This window comes from Vombatus ursinus, unplaced genomic scaffold, assembly GCF_900497805.2.
Source record: "Vombatus ursinus unplaced genomic scaffold, bare-nosed wombat genome assembly UNPS02004596.1, whole genome shotgun sequence".
In the NCBI taxonomy this organism is placed as follows: Eukaryota; Metazoa; Chordata; class Mammalia; order Diprotodontia; family Vombatidae; genus Vombatus; species Vombatus ursinus.
In genome coordinates, this window is record NW_020944374.1 from 2,568,160 (window position 1) to 2,591,036 (window position 22,877).

At 37.4% G+C, this 22,877-nt stretch overlaps 1 protein-coding gene across 1 annotated transcript in view; it reads right to left on the minus strand.

Moving 5' to 3' along the window:
- Positions 1-22,877, minus strand: part of TENM1 (teneurin transmembrane protein 1) — a 540,368-nt gene that overhangs the window by 166,132 nt on the left and 351,359 nt on the right. The window contains exon 11 of the mRNA XM_027838584.1: positions 1,492-1,677. Coding sequence (XP_027694385.1) covers positions 1,492-1,677 — 186 coding nt within the window. The remainder of the gene's footprint in view (positions 1-1,491; positions 1,678-22,877) is intronic.

Consider the following 22,877-nt stretch of genomic DNA (forward strand, 5'->3'; position numbering starts at 1 on the left):
ATTCTAATGTTGATGTCAGGGAGACTGCTCTTTGACCTACTACACCATAGAATGTTTCTTTATGTCCTCTTAAGGGACAGAACACTGGACATTTGGGAGGTGGGGAATGCTCTGACTGGGCAGCAGAGTATATAAACTTGGGCTGGTCACATTCATATCATTGAGAAAGGATCTTAAGATCTACTTAAACCTAGATCTTTGAGTCTTTCCCTTGCTATTCACATCTGAGTCTCTCTCTCACTCAACCAAAGAAGAATGGCAAATCCAGAGATGGGGCCCTTACACTGCCTATCAGCCCACTATTTGCTATGGCAAATGAATGTCTTTTTAATCTTGGAAAATTCAAATTCCTTTTTTGTGTGTCTCACTCAATCTATCACAGCTTGAGCCCAGAAACATCACAGATTGCTACAAGTGAAAGGTACATGCATGTTTTCTGTTACAATGCTGGCGAGAAAATCTTACCTCGGACAGCATCTAAGTAGTGAGCTAAAGCAGGAAAAAACAAAAAAGAAGAATGGTTGAATAAATTTCCGAGAAACCAATGATGTGTGTGTGTGTGTGTTTTAATGGTTTGCCATCTGTTGCCTTGTAGGAGAATTGTAAACTGTGAAGTGCTGAAATGCTGACTTGTCACCCGTGGGTGCTGATGCTGGGCTGTATGTGGGGTGGGGGAAGGAAGAGATGAATGGCATTTAGGAAAGAAACCCAACTAGGCTACTTCAAAATGTCATATTTCATTAAAAATGTCATCTTTGTTATATCTTCTGGGAAAAAAGACCAGCTTAGGCTTCTTTTTGGTGATAGCTTTAGGAGGGAATATTTGTGAAAACAACTTTGGTTATCATCGGGATTTAAATCTCACCCCTATTCACTATTTTAATCAATACTAAATGTTTTCTACAGTCATCCATAGACAAGAGTTACTATACCTTTAGTAGATTAGAAACTAAGTTTAAGATGTTATATACACACATATATAGAGTGAGTGTGTGTATGTGTGTGTGTGTGTGTGTATGTGTGTGTGTGTTAAGGGATTTAGGACAAACCATTCTCCCTACTTGAAAAACAATGCAAACAAGTTTCCCATTGATGGAGGGTCTAGACCAAATTTCATTTATAATAAAGGGAACACATCAATATGTACACTTACCTGTTAAAGCAGCCCTAGCCAATGAAATACCCTCGGTTTTTCAAAATGAAGGAAAAAGGTGAGGACATTTTACTTTCCTAACAAAAGGCATAGTCCTACTGATTAAGACATGTGAAGAACACCAAACACTTTAAAAAGAGGGACTACCAGGAGTGGTGAAACACTGAGATAAGAAATATTCTTCCCAAGTATCACGGAGAATATGCAAAATGGGAGTATTAACGCACAGGACTCTTATCCTTTTGCTAGGCAACACCCATGCCCTTAAAACTTTCCATGGGACTGATATTTAATTAGCGAGGTTGATTTATTGTGTCCTAAAGTATCATGGCACTTACCAATAGTACAGTGGTCTCCTTCCCATCCTGGGCTGCACTCACACTTTCCATCTCTGCAGTGCCCATGCTCAGCACAGTGAGAAGGGCAAGTGCGCTCTTCACAGGTGGGTCCTACCCAACCTTCTTCACACTGGCAAATCCCCCTGGAGCATACTCCATGGTTACCACAATCCATGGTGCACAGCTCTGTTGGAAATTCAAAGGAAGATACACTTTCATCTTGATCTATTTTATTAAGACTTGACTTAATCTTGACTTCCACTCAGAGAGACAACTAGTCTGGGTAAATGAGGCCATGCCCAGGGCAACGGTATGGGAGGGAGCACTTCCTCTTCCTGCCTCAATGACAGACATCATCTCCACGTAGGTTTCTACCTACCCATGCCCAGAATGCAACTTCCCTTCAAGCCACCCCAGGGTCCCATATTCATGGCTTTCAGGACCTGCCTTTTTCCCAACCCTGATGGTAAAGGGAACTTCTTCTGGGGGACTGAATCTGCTGTGAAATGGTCCTCTGGGCTGCTCTTGCTCCTGCACTGCTAACTGACTTTGTCCTAGGTGTGACAATTCTTAGTTACAGCACTGTTTCCATTCTTCTCCAAAAGGAATTGGAATTTCCCAAGGCTCCATATGTATTGCAACATGGAAAATTTCAACAATCTTGCAAAGAACCACGGTAGGCAGGTGAACTTGCCAAAGTGTTCTCTGTGTTAGAAGTTACATCTCTAAAAGTCAAATAAAATCTGAAATCCAAACTGAGTTGGGAAAGTTGGGAAAATGATAATAACACTCAATGTTTAGCATTGAAGCTGCTGCCAAACAAACATCGAGTGAGTTTCATTAAAAATTCATTAAGAATGCCAAGCAGGGTGCAGGGAGTTTATGATGTTACAATAAATCATTGAATAAACAGGAAACATGCTCGATGCTTCATTCAGGAAGGCAAGTTCTATAATGGAAAAGATGTTAGCTTTTTAATAAAATCCACCATATACAAAAGGTGAAGCTGTCAATGATGGCAATCAGCCTGTTTATCTAATCATACTAACAATATATGCATTTAGTTTAAGCATTTAAAATGACTCCCAATTGATCAAAACACCTCCCAGCCTTCTTATCTTGAAATGCCATTCAGTATTGAGTCGATGTCCTCACCGGGGGTACTAGCACTCTAGAAGTGCCCCCTCTGCTCCCTTGCCTTTTTCACCCCCATTCACTGAAAATCTGAATAATAAATCAGGGCAGTTTTTGGTCTGATATACCTCATGCTGGAAAATGACAGCTGCTATGGGAACTTGTTGAAAAAAATATACCAGCCGTTTGGTACACTGAATCATACCTTTTGTACGGAAGAGGGCAAGCTGACTACTTTTCATAGTTTCAGGCTGAAAGGTACAGAAGGGGAAGGAAGGGAGGGAATAAATGTTTACATAATGTCTACTACATGCCAGGCACTGTGCTAAGCAATTTTTACAAATATTATCTCACGTGAACCTCACAACAACTCTGGGAGGTGGGCACTATTATTATCTTCATTTTACAACTGAGGAAACTGAGGCACACAGAGGTTAAGTGACTTGCCCAGCATCGCGTGGCTAGTAAGTGTCTGAGACAAGATTTGAATGCAGGATTTCCTGCATCCAGGTCCAGCCCTTTGTCCACTGTAGCCACCAGCTACCTCTAGGTCAGAAAAAATGTAATTCTACTCTGAGAAGAGGGCAGGATAGTGGAAAATTATCAGCAGTATGGCCTCATACAATAGTGAAAAGAATTAGAAGGAAAAAATCCAGTTTACCACAAACTTGGTGAGCGATCCAAGTAAGCAAAATGATTCTGAGGGCATTTTAGGGGGAAACTGGATGAAAGACAACAAAGAGACCAAAAAAAGGAAAGTCTCTATAAAGGTTGTAATAAACTCTCCTTTCCAACAATGACACGAGAGTCACCACATTTAGATCCCAACATCATGGTCCCTCATGTGATACAGGAGGAGGAAGAAACATCTAATTCACATGCACACAGAGCATCTTAGATGAAGATGGGAGAAGACAAAAGGCAGGCTTGTATAAATGATATTCCAGGAGAAATCTCTTTAGAGCCACAGAGTTGGCTGAAAAGTAGAGAGAATATTGGATTCAACTGTTTATTGTTTGGTGATTTCTATACCTTCACCTATCCCCTCTAGGCAGAGAGTTCCTAATTCTGTTTCTCTATATCAACTTCTCTCCTGAACTCCAGATTCACATTTCAAACTGGCCCACTTGAACATCTTAACCTAAATGCCTTACTGGTACCTTTACGTCAATGGCATCCCAGAATCACAATAACTCAAGGGTCAGAAGATACTTTAGATGGCTCAGAAACCATCAAGCCAATTTCTATTTGAACAAGAATCACCTCTATAACAAGTTGTCCTATTAAGTGGGTGTCTAGCTTCTGGGTGAAGATCTCCAAGGGACAGGGAATCCCCCACCCCTACTTCTGAGGGCAGTCCATTGTACTTTGGGATTACTCTGATAATTAAGCAATGCAGTACAGTGGATAGAGTGCTAGGAAGACCTGGGTTCAACTCCATCTCTAAACCTTCCTAGATGTGAGACCATGGCTAACCCACTTAACCTTTCTATGTGTCTAAGTGACTTGCCTAAAGTCACAAAGGAAGGGGCATGGTTGGCATGTGAACCCAGGCCTCTAACTCGAGAGCTCTACAAAGACAGTTGGTTGGGTGGTGGACAGAATTTCTTAGGTTGATAAAAATCACAGATCTTTAGGGGAGTAATGGTAAAGAAATTTTTTAATGTAAAGCCTGTATTTGCCATGCCTGCTGAACTTGACTGGAGGAAGTCACACAGCTGTGCTGAGTCTATTCCAAATTTACTCCAGCCACTATTCCACTTAGCCCTTTCTGCAGCATACCAATCCTCTGACACATCCACTAAAGTAGCTGTTTTAAGCCTTCTCTCTTCAAGCTACCTATAACACCCCATTCCCACTCCCTCTTAGCTGAGGACTTTGCCTCAATCTTCAAAAAGAAGAAACTGAGGTCATACATAGTGAATGCCTTCTCCTTTCCCATTTCATTCCTCAAACAACTGCAGTACCATATCTGCTCCTCTCCTCCTTTTCTTCAGTTTAGGAGGATGAGATATGACCCTCTCCTTGACCATGTCCACTTTTCTACTTATGTCTTTGATCTTATTCCCTCCTGTCTACTCTGGGAACTGGTCCCTTTGATCATCCCCTCATTACTCCTACTTTTCAAACTTTTCATCTAGTGCCTTATTCCCTGCTGCCTACAAACAAACAAAACACCATACTTTGACCTTACTAACCTCTCAGGATACTGTCTTATGTCTCTTCTTTTCACAGTCAAATTCCTAGGAAAAGCCATCTACACTTGTCTCCAACTTTCTAACTTCCCACTCCCTCCACCCCTTACAATTTGGCTTTTGTCCAAAACTGCTCTAAGATTACTGTGATCTCTATTGCAAAGTCTAAGAGCTTTTTCTCAGTCCTTATCTCTTTTGACTTCTCTGCAGTGTTTGCCATTACTGGATCTTCTGGATCTTCTTTCCACCTTGGGTTTTCATAAAACTGCTCTCCTACCAAATGTCTATCTGACCCTTCTCAGTCTTCCATGCAGGAGCATCTCCCACAACCCATCCTGTATTCATGGAAATATGCTAGGGTTCTATCATGGGCTCTCTCCTCTTCTCTTTTTATATTCTCTTTGAATAGGTAATCTCATTTGCTTCCACAAATTCAACTATCATCTTCATACAGTTCATTTCCAAATCTACATATCTCACTCCCACATTTCTCCCTAACTCTGCTGTCACATGTCCAACTTCCTGTTGGACACTTATACCTGACTTTTCTATAGGTACTTCAAACTCATCATCTAAAACAGATAATTATTTTTCCTCAAATTCTTCCTCATAACATCCTCATTTGTGTCAAAGGCAAATACTCTGCTTGGTGGCTCTGCATTGCCTTTTCTTTACAATAAAATATAAGCTTTTCTATTTAGCATGTAAAGCCTCTTGAAATGCCTAGCTCCCTTAAAGCCAGAACTTAAGCACCACTTCTTTCTGGAAGTCTTTCTTGATCCCATCTAAATTTAGGCCATGCCCCCACTCCCACCAACTCTATGTAATTTTATATATGGCCTCTATTCATTGCTGCCTGTAAACACATCATGCCCTCTTAGCAAAATGTGAGTTTCTTGTATCCTTACCTTAGCATCTCACATAGTGCCTGACACACTGGATGCACTTAATAAATGTTCATTAAGTGATTCACCATTGTGTTTGCCTCTTCTGAAAGTTTTCCAGCTTATCAATGTCCTTCCTAAAATGTGGGGCCTAGGGATGAACTTGATATTGTAGATGTGCTCTGACCAAGGCTGAGGAGAGTGAAACTAAAACCCAATGGAACAGCCCATAATTTGCAGTGGTGGGCTATTACCATATATTTTGATCCTAGTACCATATGGTCTAAGCCGAAAAAAAGCATTAAATTTATTTCTTGGTCAGCACTGTTGTTGTTCAGTCATATCTGACTCTGAGTGATCCCATTTAGGGTTTTCTTGGCAAAAATACTGGAGTGGTTTGTCATTTCCTTCTTCAGCTCATTTTACAGATGAGGAAACTGAGGTAAACAGAGTTAAGTCCAGGGTCACACCACTAGTAAGTGTCTGAGGTCAGATTTGAACTCAAGAGGATGAGTCTTCCTTACTCTAGCCCTGGCACTGTATCCACTGCAGCGTCACCTAGCTGCCCCTGGTCATTATTAAAGCTCCAAAGTGTGTGTGTGTGTGTGTGTGTGTGTGTGTGTGTGTGTGTGTGTGTGTGTGTTTATTATGAGGTTGCTGGGAGTACAGTAAAGGTGGAAGGGACTAGACCTACTTATTTTAAAATATTTTATCTCCTATAAAAAGGATCTAAAATAACAGCAATACAACTAGGATGCCTCCATTTTGTCATGATTATTTGACATAATTCTAGAAATTCTAGGGATAGCAGTAAGAGAAGAAAAAGAAATTTAAAGCCTAAAGACTAGCAGAGACAAAAGTATCCCTATTTGTAGATAACCCAATGGTTTGCCTAGAAAAACCCTAAGAATCAATAAAGAGACTAAGTGGAAAAAATTAATAGCTTCAGTAGAATAGGAGAATACAAAATATATGTCAAAAATTATTGGCCTTTTTCAGTAGTAAAAACAAAATACAGGAGGAAACAACAAAAAAAGAAATCCCATTCAACAAAATTACAAAATGCTGAATATATGTGGGAGTCAATCTACCAAGATACACAAAGACATATAACGAAAACCACAAAACACAGTTTAAAGAAATAATTAAAAAATATAAATTGGAGGGGTAGTCATTGTATATAGTAAGGCCACACTAACATAATAAAATAATGATAAGTAATTTAATTTACAGATTTAGTTCTAAACCAATCAAGGTCAAAGAGATGCTTTATAGAGCTAGACAAAACAATGTCAAAATTTATTTGGAGGAACAAAAGGTCTAGAATCTCAAGGAAAATTTTTTTAAAGTATGGAATGAAAGGGAAGTAGTACTTCTAGACCTTAAATTGTATTACAAAGCAGCAATCATCAAAACTATTTAGTAATGGTTAAAAATTTTAAAAGGCCATTGGAATGGACTTGACAAGAAAGAATGAGAAAAATTAAACTATATAATTCATGTTCAATAAATTCAAGAATATAATAAGCTTTATGGAAAAGAACTCCTTATCTAACAAAAACTGCTAGAAAAATTGGAAAAATGTTTTTTGACAGAAATTAGGTTCTGATCAATACCTTATACCACAATAAATACCACAAATAATACCACAATAAATTCAAAATGGATTTGTGATCTAAATGTACATGGACATATGATTTTTTAAAAGACTAGAAGAGAATTTCACAACTATGGTTAAGGGGAGAATTCTTAACCTTAAAAACGGTTATGGGAGTTCACAAAGATAAAATAGATAATTTTAATTACAAGAAATTGAGAAGTTTTTGTATGAACAGAATAAATGTAACTAGGACAAAAAGGGAAAGTGTTGACTGGGAAAAATATTTGCTTCAAATTTTTATGACAAAGTCTTGGTATCCAAGATATATAGTAAACCAACACAAATATACAAGATTAAGAGCCATTCCCCAGTAGATAAATAGTTCAAGGAGACAAATATTTTTCAGAAGAAGATTACAATTAATAACAACCACATGAAAGACAGTTCCAAAATCACTAAAAAACAAGAAATGCAAATAAAAATTCAAGGTTTTACCTTATACATTGAATTTGGAAAGATAAAAAAATGGAAATAGTAAATTTTTGAGGGGTTGTGAGAAGACAGGAATACTACTAATACATTGTTAGTAGAACCGAGAAATTAGTCCAATCATCTTAGAAAATAATTTGGAATTATGCTAGTAATGTGACTGGAAACATGACTATTTAGTGTGGATTAGCTAAACAACTTATGATACATTAATGTGATAGAATATTGCTATATTATAAGACTAATGATTATAAAAAAACAGAAAAACATAAAGACTTATGAAGAGGGAAGTAAAAAGAACGAAGAAAACAATGTACACAATGATCACAAAAATGTAAATGGAAGAACAATAACAATAAAAATCCAAAACTGAACTCTGAAGAAGAGTTGAGAAAAATGAAGAGATGAAAGACTATGTGTATGGAATATTACATATATTAGCCGAAATGTTTAATAAGATGTAGAAACCAAATATAGCAATAAAATAAGAAAAAGATTTTAAAGAAGAATGAAAAAAAAACTAATTTTAACTTTCCTATTTATTCTTCAAAAGTTCTGGGTTACTATGTTGTCTCCATCTTATAGGCAGCATTATTCTACTGTTTGAGAACCAAAAGGAAGACTAAAAAGCGCCTGGGTCTTTTGTACCTCAGGCGGTTTGTCGTGTAAGTTTTCACAAAAGAAAGTCTGAGCATTTGAGGACCCCTAGATTTTCAATCCCATTTGAAGGAGGGGTTTCTAAATTTGATTAAAACAAATATTACATTTAAGTTCAGAGAAACTTGGTTAAATATTCCTATTTTATAGTAATCAGGGTGGTGCTGTGGAAAGATTGGAGCCAGAGGACCTGTACTGAAATCCTGGCTTTTCCAGGGACCTTGGGCAAGCCACTTTGCCTCTCTTGGCCTCAGTTTTCCTCAACTATAAAATGAGACAGTTGTACTAGATAATCTCTAAGATTACTTCTAACTCTAGATCTATGACTCTATGAACTATCTTCTCCATATACCTAGGAGCTATGTTTCTCCTAATGCAGCCTGAAATTGTATTGCTTTGTTTTGACAGGCATATCCCACTGGTGACTTATACTAAGCTTACAATCCATTAAAATCTCCAGATATCTTTCAGATGTACTGTAGTCTAGCAAAGTCTCCCCATTTTGTACTTGTGAAGTTGATTTTTTGAACCAAGAGTGAGACTTGACATTTATTCCTCTTAAATTTCTTATTTGATTTGGCCCAATTTCTAAGATGTCAAGAATTTTTCTGGGTCATGACTGTCAATAACATTAGCTCACACTGATTCTGAGCTTTGAGTCATCTGTAAGTATGACAAGTATGCAGGTTATACCTATAGTTAAGTCACTGATAAAAGTGTTAGGCAGGACAGGATGAAGTACAGACACTCAATTCAAATGTTCCTGGACCTCTTAGGCCTACCTTCTCTTCAGTCATTCAGAAAGGTACTGAATATATCCAAATATATTATTGTCTTTATAATCCACATCTCTCCATCTTTCTCCCAAGAGCAGCATGTCAAAGACTGCCAAATATTTTGTTAAAATCCAAGTAAACTATAGCTATGGCATTCCCCTGACCTACCAGTCTAGTAACCTATCAAAATAGAAAATGAAGTTAGTCTGCCATGATCTGTTCTAGATGAGGCCATACTGTATTATGATTGCTGTTTCCTTTTCTAAATGCTCATTAACCAAAATTTCTACATTATGTTCTAGAATTTTTCTAGCAGTCTAAGTCAAGCTTACTAGTCTGTAATTTGCAGATTCCATTTTCTTCCATTTTCTTAAATATTCCAATTTTTGTATGACATATGATTTAATAAATGCTTTTTGAATGGATATAAGCTTAATAAATATTTGCTGAATTAAAGTATGGATAAATGGAACTGGAGGGAAGGATTAAAGCTGTATGGTGACACTTGGAAATGAAGAGGCTTACATCAGATGGCTATCTTCTTAGTAAAGCATGAGATAAGAGGGCACCTGGGAAACATCAGAGAAGGAGAGGATCCAAAATAGTTGAAAAGAACTGTGTTTAGCAACAGACTTTGAGGGTAGTGTGTCGAGTATAGAATGAATCACTAATTCTAACCAGGCATCACGTAGCATTGTATGCCTGCTCAGAGGGGAGACTACATGAAAAGGCATGGGGAGATTAGCACAAATCCTTTCCCATTACCAGCTCAGAGCTCTTGTCCTACTGATGATGGGCTAGGATTATCATCTTATACATCTTATACAAATAGGAATTACATGTAGGTAGATGGCTGTGTCTCAAAGTCATGCTACTTGGTCTACCTAGCTACTAGGGAGCCCCCTATAGCAGGGCTTGCCAGGGCAAAAACATTCTGTTGCTGTTGTTGTTGTTGTTGTTGTGTGTGTATATACACTTTATGAGGTAGAATAACTGCATTGGAAGAGTCTTCAGGAGAAATCACTAACAACTATGGTAAACAATAGGAGTTGACCTTAGTAGGCAATGCATTTCAGGCAGTGGCAGAGCAGTGTTAGCAAGGCCTATAAATAGGAAGGAATCTGGGACAAGTAAGCTGGGTGCTGAAAAGAAAGGTACTAAGAAAAACCAATGGTACAAAGGTTCTTCTAGCTCTATGCTAGGAGGTGACCTTGGGGCTAGAATCTGGGGCTCTGATACTGTTTGGGAAGTATCTAGACGGTGGAGGTAAGAAGCTTTTTTAGGAGTCCCAGAAGTTAAATGCTTGACGAATATTCTCTCTCTCTCTCTCTCTCACTGAGGGAGCAAATGGGTTCGACTTGACTGTATAGTACAGATGTACTGGTCCTTGTACATGTGGGTATTGATCCTAGTCCCTGTTTGAATCCTCTCTTCAAAGGTCCATGAAAAATGAAACTCTAGAGGACTGCTGCACTGATCAAACAAATGGGGTGAAATCTTAACTCACTTGTACACTCCCTGCCCCTCAACACAAAGCCTGTGCCAAAGTGTAAGGCATAATTCCAATTATGAGTGCCAGTTTCAATGTGCTAAGTAAGTGCCCAGATAGGAACCTGCTTTCCTATAAATGAGGGATTCACTTGAGAAATACATTATAATCAGATAAGAAACAGATATTAAACAATGAACATTTGTCACTCTCAACGGTCATAGCCCTGCACTGTTTCCAGTCCTGAATGGTGTTTCTAGACTAGCTAGAAGCTGTATATCCATCACAATCTTCTTCCCCAGTTGGGATGGGGGGGGCAGTTAGGTAGAACAAGATAACAGATGTTGACAACTGTGTGATTTACAACAGGTGAAATCGAATGGTATTGTGCTCTACTGTATTTGTCTCATGAATAGTTCTATTCCACATGTACTATTTTCTATCTGGTTGAAAATATATTAACATTACCGGGCTACAAAAAATGACAAAAGAATGCTAAAATATAAACATTCTTCTCTGAAAATGTATTGGAAAGGAACATGAAAAATATAAGCAGACTTTAAAGTTCTATTGAGACATTTCATTTTTAATAAGTTTCTTTCTCCATGCCAACAATGAACAATACTTGTATAAATTGAACTTGGATATAACAGGAGCATTTCTTTGTTGCATGCTGACAAAGAACAATTTGATTAAACAGTAAATCCTTCAGATCCCTGCTCAGAGACATTTCTCTGAGATTTACTTTTTAGACAAAAATCTCCTAGCAAAGTAAATTCTTTTCCTTGTTCCTTCCTAGCACATCGGCAGTGTTCAGTGTTGGGCAGCAATGGCAATGATACCGGGGCACAAGAATAAGTTTCTAAAAAAGCTAGCTTCTAAGAAATATATCTACATAAATACTGCAGATACATTTTCTTTTTCCACATTAGCCACGTTGCGGAAAAAGTAAGAAAAATAAAGAAAGAGAAAAATATGCTTCAATCTACACTCTGAGTTCATCAGTTCACTATTGGGAGGTGGATAGCATTATTCATCAAGAGTACTTTGGGACTGTGGTGGGTCATTGTGTTGATTAGAATTACCAAATCTGTCACAGTTATCTTTATCATATTGCTGTTACTGTGTAAATTGTTCCCCTGGTTCTGCTCACTTCACTTTGTAACAGTTCATATAACTCTTTCCAGGTCCTTCAGCAGTCATTTCCTTCAACATTTCTTACACAACAATAGTATTCCATCACATTCATATACCACCACTCATTTAGCCATTCCCTAATTGATGGGCATCCCTTCAGTTTTCAATTGTTTTCCACCACAAAATGAGCTGTTATAAAGATTTTTGTATGTGTGGGTCCTTTTCCTTTGATCTCTTTGGGGGAATAGCCCTAGTAGCAAATGTGTGCATAATTTTACAGCCCTTTGAGCACATCCAAATTATTCTCCAGAATGGTTGAACTAGTTCACAGCTCCACCGTATTCATTATGTTATTAGATTCCCTTACTCATGTACACCATTAGTGTACCTATTTTCCTACATTCCCTCCAGCATTTGTCATTTTCCTTTTCTGTCATCCTAGCCGATCTAATGAATGTGAAGACATACCTCTGAGTTGTTTTAATTTTGATTCCTCTAATTATTAGTGATTTAGAGCATTTTTATATGACTACTGATAGCCTTGATTTCTTTTTTTGAAAACTGCCTGTTCATATCCTTTGATCATTTATCAATTGGGGAATGGCTCTTATATTTACAAATTTGGCTCAGTTCTCTATAGAACTGAGTTCAGAGGAATGAGACCTTAATTAGAGAAACTTGCTGTAAAAATTCATTTCCCAGTTCCCTGCTTTCCTTTTAATTTAGGATGCATTGGTTTCGTTTGCACAAAAACTTCTTAATTTAATATAATCAAAATTATCCATTTTACCTTCCATGATTCTCTGCAGCTACAATTTCAATATAGGTACTACAAATACAGTATAACGAACATGGTCAAAGAAAAGTTCCAATGGGAAAGTGGCCAAAGTTAGTGTCAGGATCTAAAAAAGATCAAGTGTTATCTCCAGGAATTCAGGAGGGAAGCCTGAAGAGAAGCAAGAAGCAGAACCCAGTGGAATCAAAGAGACCATTCCTCACCTTTTAAACTTAGATTTTAGTTGAACTGTTGGTGGGGGAACTCCAGGGGCTATTTCCTTGTTCTATGTACTAATATGGTAGAAAGTGGTAGGATATGTTGGGGGGGGGGAGAAGAAAAGTGACTCCCTCTGAACTAAACTTTTTATTCACTAACTTAATAAGAGAAGAAATATTGGAATATTCATTATGTTGTTAGATTCCCTTACTCAGATGCAGAAGAGAACATTCCAGCTCATTATTAGCTCTGAAGAAGACAAGACTCCTTTTGCTAGATCTCCATGTAGTGGGAGGAGACCTGAACTTGGAAGTAGTAGACATAGATTCTGGGCTCCAGCCTACAGATAATAACTGAGTGACCTTATATAAGCCTAAGTCTCACATTCCTCATCTATAAAATGGGGTACGATACCTGCAATCTCTAATTTGTAAGGGTGTGATCTCTAGTAAAATATGGTATTGAGCCTTATAATGATAAAATTCTAATAGAGGTGATTACAAGTTCAACAAATAATTTGCTCTTAATAAAATGACTTCTTCCTATCTGACAATAATAATATTACTTAGCATTTAGCACTTTAAGGATTGCAAAGAGCTTTGCATATATTATCTCATTTGATTTATTTGTGCAACTTACAAACAGGCAGCTTTTAAAATTGACTACAACCCCACTGCAAAGTCTTTTACACCAACACAGCTTTGTTTTCACAGTGACTCGTTCATTTCTCCCACTGGCTCACAGGAAGCTGAGGACATGGAACACAGGTGTTCCCCTTGGCCCTTACTGCCAGCATTATTGGGCTACTCTGTTGGACCTTAGGAGGATTGTACATGTTTTCCAGTTTATAAAGCTCTTAAAATCTCATCTACCCCTCATAGTTTGAATTTTTTTTGGCTAGCTATATTTAGACAAAAATCAAAAGCCTTGGATTAAACCACTCTGTTGTAGAATGTAATGAACAAAAACTGAACTATAACTATTCCAACTCTCTGTAGGTCCCCCCACCCCTCATCTTGAGGGCTCTTAGGTAATAAACTTGAGGAATTTAGAGTTCAATCACATTAGACATTCGAGATGGCAATAGGGCTAACGTTTCATGGACCCTGGAGAACACAGGGTCTGTGATTTTCTTCATAAGTGATTGGTTTTGCTTTTGTAATTCTGAGATTCCCAAATGTAAAAAAAATTCCTGGCCTGGCTCACTAATTCTGAATCCAAACCCCCCCGCCAAAAAAAAAACCCAACTCAGTTTGCTTTTTCACAATACAAAGCCTAAAGTAAAGTAGGAAATCTGAATCTTTCCCTTTCCTGATACTGTGAATCACATGGAACTAGGGATAAGGGGAGGAAGGTTGATGATGTAGTGACCCAAGCCATATATGGGGTGGGGTGTGTGTGCGCACGTGCGTGCACACGCATGCTCACTTAACCCTAATAAACTTTTTTTTAACTAGACCAAAGTGAAAGGGCTCACAAAGGGCTCAAGCATGTGACCCTGATCTCATTAGCTCCACACTCTAACCATGAAGCACATATCCTATTGATGGAAGGTCAGGAGAATCATCTTCCCATACAAAGGATAGTCCATGTGGGGTATCTGCAATCTGTTCCAATCCTCTGACTTGACTAGGGAAATACCTTCAGTCTTCTGCTTCCTGCTTTTCTTCCTCATAATGAAATGAACGTGACTAATACAAGTTCTACCCCTCACATTCTTGCAAATCTTTTCCTCAAATAAACCTCAGAATTGACTACAGAACTCCTTAAGAGTCCTGAAGCTCTATGAGAAGAGAGAGGGAGGAGGCCTGGAAGAGCTTAGAGTTAACTCATCTGAGCTTCAAAACACATCTGCTGGTACACCTCAGTGCAGAAGCAAACATTGTTTCGAAGAAGGACATTTTATATTTAGCAAGAAGAATGCACTCTGAATTAAAGTGACCTCCTTGGGTTTGTTTTTTTTGGCACCTTCAGGAAGGCTCCTGTGCTCTCCTGCTTAGGCCCTGGGTAATGAGTGGAGTCACAATGACAGAGCTACAATTTCTGTCCCACCAGCCAAGAGAGGTGGAGGGATGTAATGGAGCGAGGGATGGACTGAAATCAGGAAGCGCTGGCCTCAAATCCTACCTATGAAACTTAAAAGCTCCCAAACTCTCTGTTCTTCAGTATCTTCATCTGTAATACTGGAATAATGGTTCTTGTAAGGCTTACTTTACAAGATTATTGTGAGGATTATAATCTACGCAAAACATAGAACCTATATAAATCTTATTGAGTCATTTAATCTCTGCCAGCCTCATGCAACCCTCTAAGGCTATAATTAGTCACTAGGTCAAGGTACTTGACAATCGACACAGAAATGTCAGTTAATATTATTGTGTATTTTTACTTTTATAAGTTTTCATTGTTTGTGTTCAGACTTGTGATTTCCTTAGCTTCCAGGGTAGAAACTCCCTATTATGACCTTAGAGAGATGCCTGGCCGCAGTGAAAGGCTAAGTCACGCAGCTAGTCAGCGGCAGAAGCTCTCGATTCACTACACAGCACAAACTGTGACCCCTGCAAAGGAGGGAATAAAATCAACCTGCTAAGAACTTCAAAGAGAGCTAGCAGAAACACTAGGATAATGAGCAGATATATAACTGTCCCAAATTATGTCAGCAGTCAATCTAAATAAACATTTTTCCTCAGAATTTTATGGGAATTCTTAAGCTGGGATCTGTGAACTTTTTTTTTTTTTTAACATTATGATAAGGGCATTTTAGTATAAGTGATTTTCTTGTTAATCCTATGTATTTTATTTTACACATTTACAAACATTATACCACTAAGTGGTGCAGAGGATAGAACATTGGGTCTGAAGTCAGGAAGAGTCAAGTTTAAATTTGACCTCAGACTCTTATTAGCTATGTGACAATGCACAAGCCACTTGACTACTCTCAGACTCAGTTTTCTCATCTGTGAAATGGGCACGATAATAGTACCTACCTCCCAGGGTTGTTGTGAGGCTCAAACCATACAATTTTTATAAAGAGCATTGGAAACCTTAAAATATTACATAAATGCTATTTTTCTGAGAAGGGGTCTATAGATTTCACCAGAACGTCAAAGAGATGTAGGACACAGAATAGGCTAAGAACTCCCTTACTGTAAAGGAAAATTCTTATATACTCCAAATATTTACAGTAACTTTTTGTAGTATCAGAGAAGTGGAAAGTGAGCACAAACAGGCCTCAGCACATTAATCATGATCTCTTCAGTGTCAGAAGCTCCATGGAGGTCATGTATGACTGGAATATGCTGTGAGTTTGTCATGTAGTGAGGCTGATATTCAAGAAATGGATGGCCTGCATGCTATTCTGTTAGGCCACAAATATTAAGAAAGTCAGGTGCCTTCCAATGCTATGGATGGATTAATTGGCGATGATTCATGAAATAATTGGACAAAGACTATGCAGAATAAGAAGGCATAAGGGGATTGATTGGCACTGGTGGAGTGAATGCCATGGAGATCTCAGAGTCATCTTATTATTAAGTACTTATGCTAAGTACTGCTGGCACCCCAAAATGGACTTGCCCTCTTTAACACCTTCATCCTCTCTCAGTCCAAATCCCAACTCTTGACTTGGCTATTCCCAGTTCCATCAGCTTAAAATGTTAATTTTTTTTATTCCTGTCTTTTCTTTATCTCACGCATCTAAGTGGTCACTTGTATCTAACGATTTTTCCTTTAGCACGTCTTCCTATAATATCTCCGTGATTCCCCTAAGATGATCACTAATCTAGCTCAGAACTTAATTTATACCTGAAGTATTGTAATAACTTAACTGATCTCTCTGACTTCAGTCTCACCTCTTTTTAATATGTCCTTCATATTTTACAAGTGTCATCTTCCTAAAGTACAACTCTGATCATGTTGCTCCCTATTGCCTATGGAAGTTTAAAGTCCTTAGAGTGTCATTCAAAGCATCCTACAAAATGGCCCCAATCGAGTGCTCCCTTAAGTCTTCAAGATCCTCCAGCCAGAATAAACAACTCCTGTTCTCTGAGAAGACCTTTGTCAACTCTTGTCTTTTGCTCATGCTACTGGTCTCCTTCTTAGATGCCCTTCCTCCATCTCCACCAAATGAAAATACACACCTGTTCTTCAACATCCAGCCCAAATGAGAACTCTACCAAGATGCTTGTTCTGAATGTGGTCTGAGCCTTTGGGGAATCAAGGAGAATAGTAGGGATTGGAGACAGGCAAGTGTGCCAATAAAAAGGGTAGAAGGTAGATAATTCAGACTGTGGGCTAGTTAGTTTGATTTCTGTCAAAAGTCTAGAATGGATTAATAAAGGGATGGTTAGTGAGTACTGAGAAGGGGAAGTGATGATCAGTACAAGTCTATATGGGTTCATTAAGAACAAGTCAAGGCACTAATCTCTTTTCCTTTTCTGACAGGGTTACTAAGATCACTATGTCAGGGGAATGCCATAGAAATGGTAATGTAAGTCTAGATTTCAGCAAACCACATGACAAAGTCTGTCAAGGTATCCTTGTGGTAGTCAGGATGACAGGACAGTTAGGTGGATTTGGAAGTGGTTGAATGAATATACCCAGGGAGTAGTGATTATAATCCTGATGTTAGCCTAGAAGGACATCTCTAGTGGGCTGCCAGTATCAATTACTTGGATGAAGAGATGGATAGCATTGGCTCACTGAAATATACCTAGAGGGGAGTGATCAATAAGGTGAAGGAATTCAAGGATCTGCTAAGAGAATTGAGGATGTCGAGTTGAAAGAAAAGACTTGGGGAAAGAAGATATAATAGCTGTCTCCAAGTATTTAAAGGGCTATCCTGTGGAAGAGGGATGAGTTGTATTCTGTTTGGTCCTGGGAAGGCAGAACCAGGAGTAATCGGTGGAAGTTACAGAGAGACATATTTGGCCTCATATAAATAAAAACATAGTGAATGCTTTTTGAATATAACTTCTTAACTGAATTGAACTATTAGAGATGTCAGTAAATGGCATGTTATAGCTTTGGAGGTAATGAGTTTCTCATCACTGGAGGTGTTCAAGCACAGTGTGGATGACTACCTCCAGGGATGTTGTTGAAAGGATTCTTGTTCAGACATGGGTTGGAATAGGTAACCTCCAAGGTCATTCCCAAATTTGATATTCTGGACTTCTGTGAGCAATTCATCTTTACTTCATATGAAGCATGGTCCTACAGCAATTTGTTCTTAAGGCATTCATTACATACTATCTGGTAAAACAGTTCCTCACGAATACATATTTTCTTCCCTTCTAGAAGGAAATACCCTTAACAACAAGGATTGTCATATTCATCTTTGCATATTCCAGAAGAGCTGGCACAGGGGTCTTGAACCTACTAAATGCTCAATATTTACTGAATCAATGAATTGATCAATTTATTGCCTGAATCAACCCTAAATTATTTGAATGTAAAATATAGGATCATAAGATTTAGAACTGGATGAATCCTTAAAGATCATGGAATCCCAGAGTTGGAAAGACTTTGGAGACCATGCAGTCCAATTTGTATCCTCCACATAGCTGTCAAATTGATATTCCTAAAGCGCAGGTCTTACTATATCCATCCCATGCTCAAGACGCTTTAATGGCTTCCAGTTGTCTCTAGAAACTCCTCTATGAGGTATTTAAAGCTCTTCATGATATGATTCTTTACTCTCATTTTATTTTGATTTCTCGTTACTTCTCTGCAGGCACTCTATGTTCCAAAGTGACTTGCTTGCTGTGGCCAGAGACGGTATGATACAGGTTGTCCCAAAAGCCTTTGCACAGTTTTAATATTTAATGGTTTAAAACTGCACTAAGGCTTTTGGGACACCCTGGATTTCTTGTCTCTGTACTTTTGCACAGGATGGCCTCCATTGTGGAATGTTCTTTTTTCTCATCTTCACTTCTTGGAATCCGTAGCTCCCTTCAAAACTCAGCTTCACTGTGTTTACAATCCACTAAAGACTCCAGATCTTTTTTTAAGGTCAACTGTTGTCTCAACATGCTTCACTTCTACCTTGTCCTTACGAAGCTGATTTTTAAAAAATACTCCGGTGGGAAAAGGTACCTTGATCTACACTAGGGATCAAAGTTTTATAGGTGCAAAGAATGTTTGAGGTCACCATGTCCAACCCCATCATTTGACAGATGGGTAATCTAGGGTCCAGGGAGGGGAAGAGACTAACCCAACGTAGGACCCCAGATCAAGGGCAGGAAGGGACCTCAGAGACTATATAGCTCAAATGTCTTTATTTTAAAGAGGGGGGACCAGGGAAGTGAGGTAACCTACTTACAGTCAAAGTTGGGATTCAGACCCAGTGATTCTGACTCCAAATCCAGCATGGGTCCCACAGAACCAAAGAATGTGGGAACAAGTAACAACGGCTATTGACTTAAAAGCCGGTTCTCAGATTTTGTATAGTTCCCAGGCCCTTGCAAAGTGCAAACAAATAGAAAAGCTTTCTAGGAGAAGGGAGGGATGCTTTTTTTTTTTGAAGTGTAGCTACCAATTTTCTTTTTTTCTTTAACATTTTTATTTAAAGTTTTGAGCTCCAAATTCTATTCCTCCCTCCCTCCTCTCCCCCCCTCCCCAAGATGGTAAGCAAACATAAACTATACATGTGCAATTACGTAAAAACATTTCCATATTAGTCATTTTGTACAAAATTTGAATAAAATAAAAAAAAATAAGAGAAAGAAAGTGAAAAATAGCATGTTTCAGTCTGTATTCAATCAATATCAGTTCTTTCTCTAAAGGAAGTATCACAGCTGATCATCTTACAATATTGCTGTTATTGTGTACAATGTTTTCCTGGTTCTGTTCACTTCATTATGCATCAGTTCATGTAAGTCTTTCCAGGTTTTTCCGAAATCATCCTGCTCATCATTTCTTACAGCACAATAATATTTCCATTAAAATCATTTACTACAGCTTAACTATTCCCCAATTGATGGGCATCCCTTTGATGTCCAGTTCTTAGCCACCACAAAAAGAACTGCTATAACTATTTTTGTACAAATAGTTCCTTTTCCCTTTTTGGGGATGTCTTTGGGATATAGACCTAGAAGTGCTATTGCTGGATCAAAGGGTATGCACAGTTTTATAGCCCTTTAGGCACAGTTCCAAATTGCTCCCCAGAATGGATGGATCAGTTCATAACTCCACCAGTAGTACATTAGTGTCCCAGTTTTCCCACATCCCCTCCAACATCCAACATTTTCCTTTTTGGTAATATTAGCCACTCTGATAGGTGTGAAGTGGTACCTCAGAGTGGTTTTAATTTGCATTTATCTAACCAATAGTGATTTGGAGCATTTTTTCATATGACTATAAATAGTTTTTATTTTATTTTTTTTGTCTGAAAACTGTCTGTTCATACCCTTTGACTATTTATTAATTGGGGAATAATTTGTATTTTTATAAATTTGACTCACTTCTCTACATATTTGAAAGATGAGACCTTTATCAGAGATACTTGTTGCAAAGTTCCACCCCCCCCCCCAGTTTTCTGCTTTCCTTATAATTTTGGCTGCATTGGTTTTGTTTGTGCAAAAACTTTTAAATTTAATATAATCAAAATTATCTATTTTACATTTTATATTGCTGTTTATATCTTCTTTGGTCCTAAATTCTTCTCTTATCCATAAATCTGACAGAAAAACATGCTATCTTAATTTGCTTATGGTATCACCCTTTATGTGTAAATCATATACCCATTTTGACCTTATCTTGGTATATGGCGTGAGATGTTGGTCTACACCTAGTAGCTGCCATACTGTTTTCCAGTTTTCCCATACGTTTTTGTTCCAAAAGCCTGGATCTTTGGGTTTACCATATACTAGTACTATGTTCATTTACTATAATGTAATTTGTACCTAATCTATTCCACTGATCCACCACTCTATTTTTTAGCCAGTACCAGATTGTTTTTGATAATCACAGCTTTATAATACAGTTTGAGATCTGGTACAGTAAGTTTGAGCTTTTGTTCTTCCAGATGAATTTTATTATTTTATTATTTTTTTCCAGCTCTATAAAATAATGTTTTGGTAGTTTGATTGGTATGGCACTGAATAAATAGATAAATTGAGGTAGAATTGTCATTTTATTATAATGGCTTGGCCTACCCATGAGCAATTAATATTTTCCCAATTGTTTAGATCTGACTTTATTTGTGTGAAAAGTATTTTATAGCTGTGTCCACACAGTCCCTGGGTTTGTCTTGGCAGGTAGACTCCCAAGTATTTTATATTGTCTACAGTTATTTTACATGGAATTTTCTCTTTCTATCTCTTCCTGCTGGACTTTGTTAGTAATATATAGAAATGCTGATGATTTATGTGGGTTTATTTTGTATTCTACAACTTTGCTAAAGTTGTTAATAACTTAAAGTAGTGTTTTAATTGATTCTCTAGGATTTTCTAAGTATACCATCATATCATCAGCAAAGAGTAATAGTTTTGTTTCCTCATTGCTTATTCTAACTCCTTTAATTTATTTTCTTCTCTTACTGTTATAGCTAACATTTCCAGTACAATATTAAATAATAGAGGTGATAATGGGCATCCTTGCTTCACCCCCAATTGTACTGGGAAGGCTTTTAGCTTATCCCTATTACAGATAATGCTTGCTGATGGTTTTAGATAAATATTACCTACCATTTTAAGGTAATCTTCATTTATTCCTATGCTTTCTAGTGTTTTTAATAGGAATGGGTGCTGTATTTTGTCAAAGGCTTTTTCTGCATCTATTGAGATAATCATATGATTTCTGTTGGTTTTGTTATTGATATGGTCAATTATGCTGATAGTTTTCCCAACACTGAACCAGCCCTCATTCCTGGCATAAATTGCACCTGGTCATAGCATATGATTCTTCTGATCCATTGTTATAATCTCTTTGCTAGTATTTTATTGAAAATTTTTGCATCACTATTCTTTAGGAAATTGGTCTGTAATATTCTTTCTCTGTATTGGCTCTTCCTGATTTGGGGATCAGCACCATATTTGTGCCATAAAAGGAATTTGATAAGACCCCTCCTTGGCCTATTTTTCCATATAGTATTAGAATTAATTGTTCTTTAAATGTTTGGTAGAATTTGCTTGTGAATCCATCTGGTCCTGGGGATTTTTTCTTAGGAAGTTCATTGATGGCTTGTTCAATTTCTTTTTCTAAAATGGGGTTAAGTATTTTATTTCTTCTTCTGTTAATCTGGGTAATTGAGTAATTGATGTTTTTGTAGATATTCATCCATTTCATTTAGATTATCAAATTTATTGGCAAATAATTGGGCAAAACAGCTCCTAAAATGGTCTTATTTCCTCTTCATTGGTGGTGAATTCATCCCTTTCATTTTTGATACTAGTTATTTGGTTTTCTTCTTTCCTTTTTTTAAATCACACTAACCAATGTTTTATCTATTTTACTGTTTTTTTTAATAAAACCAGCTTCTAATTTTATTTATTAGTTTAATGGTTTTCTTACTTTCAATTTCATTAATCTCTCCTTTGATTTTCAGGATCTCCAATTTGGTGTTTAATTGGGGATTTTTAATTTGTTCTTTTTCTAGTTTGTTTTTTAGTTGCATGCCCAATTCCTTGATCTGCTTTTTCTCTATTTTATTGATGTAAGCAATTAAAGATATAAATTTTCCCCTAAAAACTACTTTGGCTGCATCCCATAAATTTTGGTATGATGTCTCATTGTTGTCATTTTCTTTAATAAAATTAGCAATTGTTTCTATGATTTGTTCTTTGACCCACTTGTTTTTTAGGATTAGATTATTTAATTTCAAATTAATTTCAAATCTCTCTTTCCATTATCCATGACTGAATATAATCTTTATTGTATCATAATCTGAAAAAGATGTGTTTACTATTTCTGCTTTTCTGCATTTGGTTGTATGGTTTTTGTGTCCTAATCATGATCAGATTTTCTGTAGGTACCATGCAATGCTGAGAAAGAGGTATATTCCATTTCTATTCCCATTCAATTTTCCCCAGAGA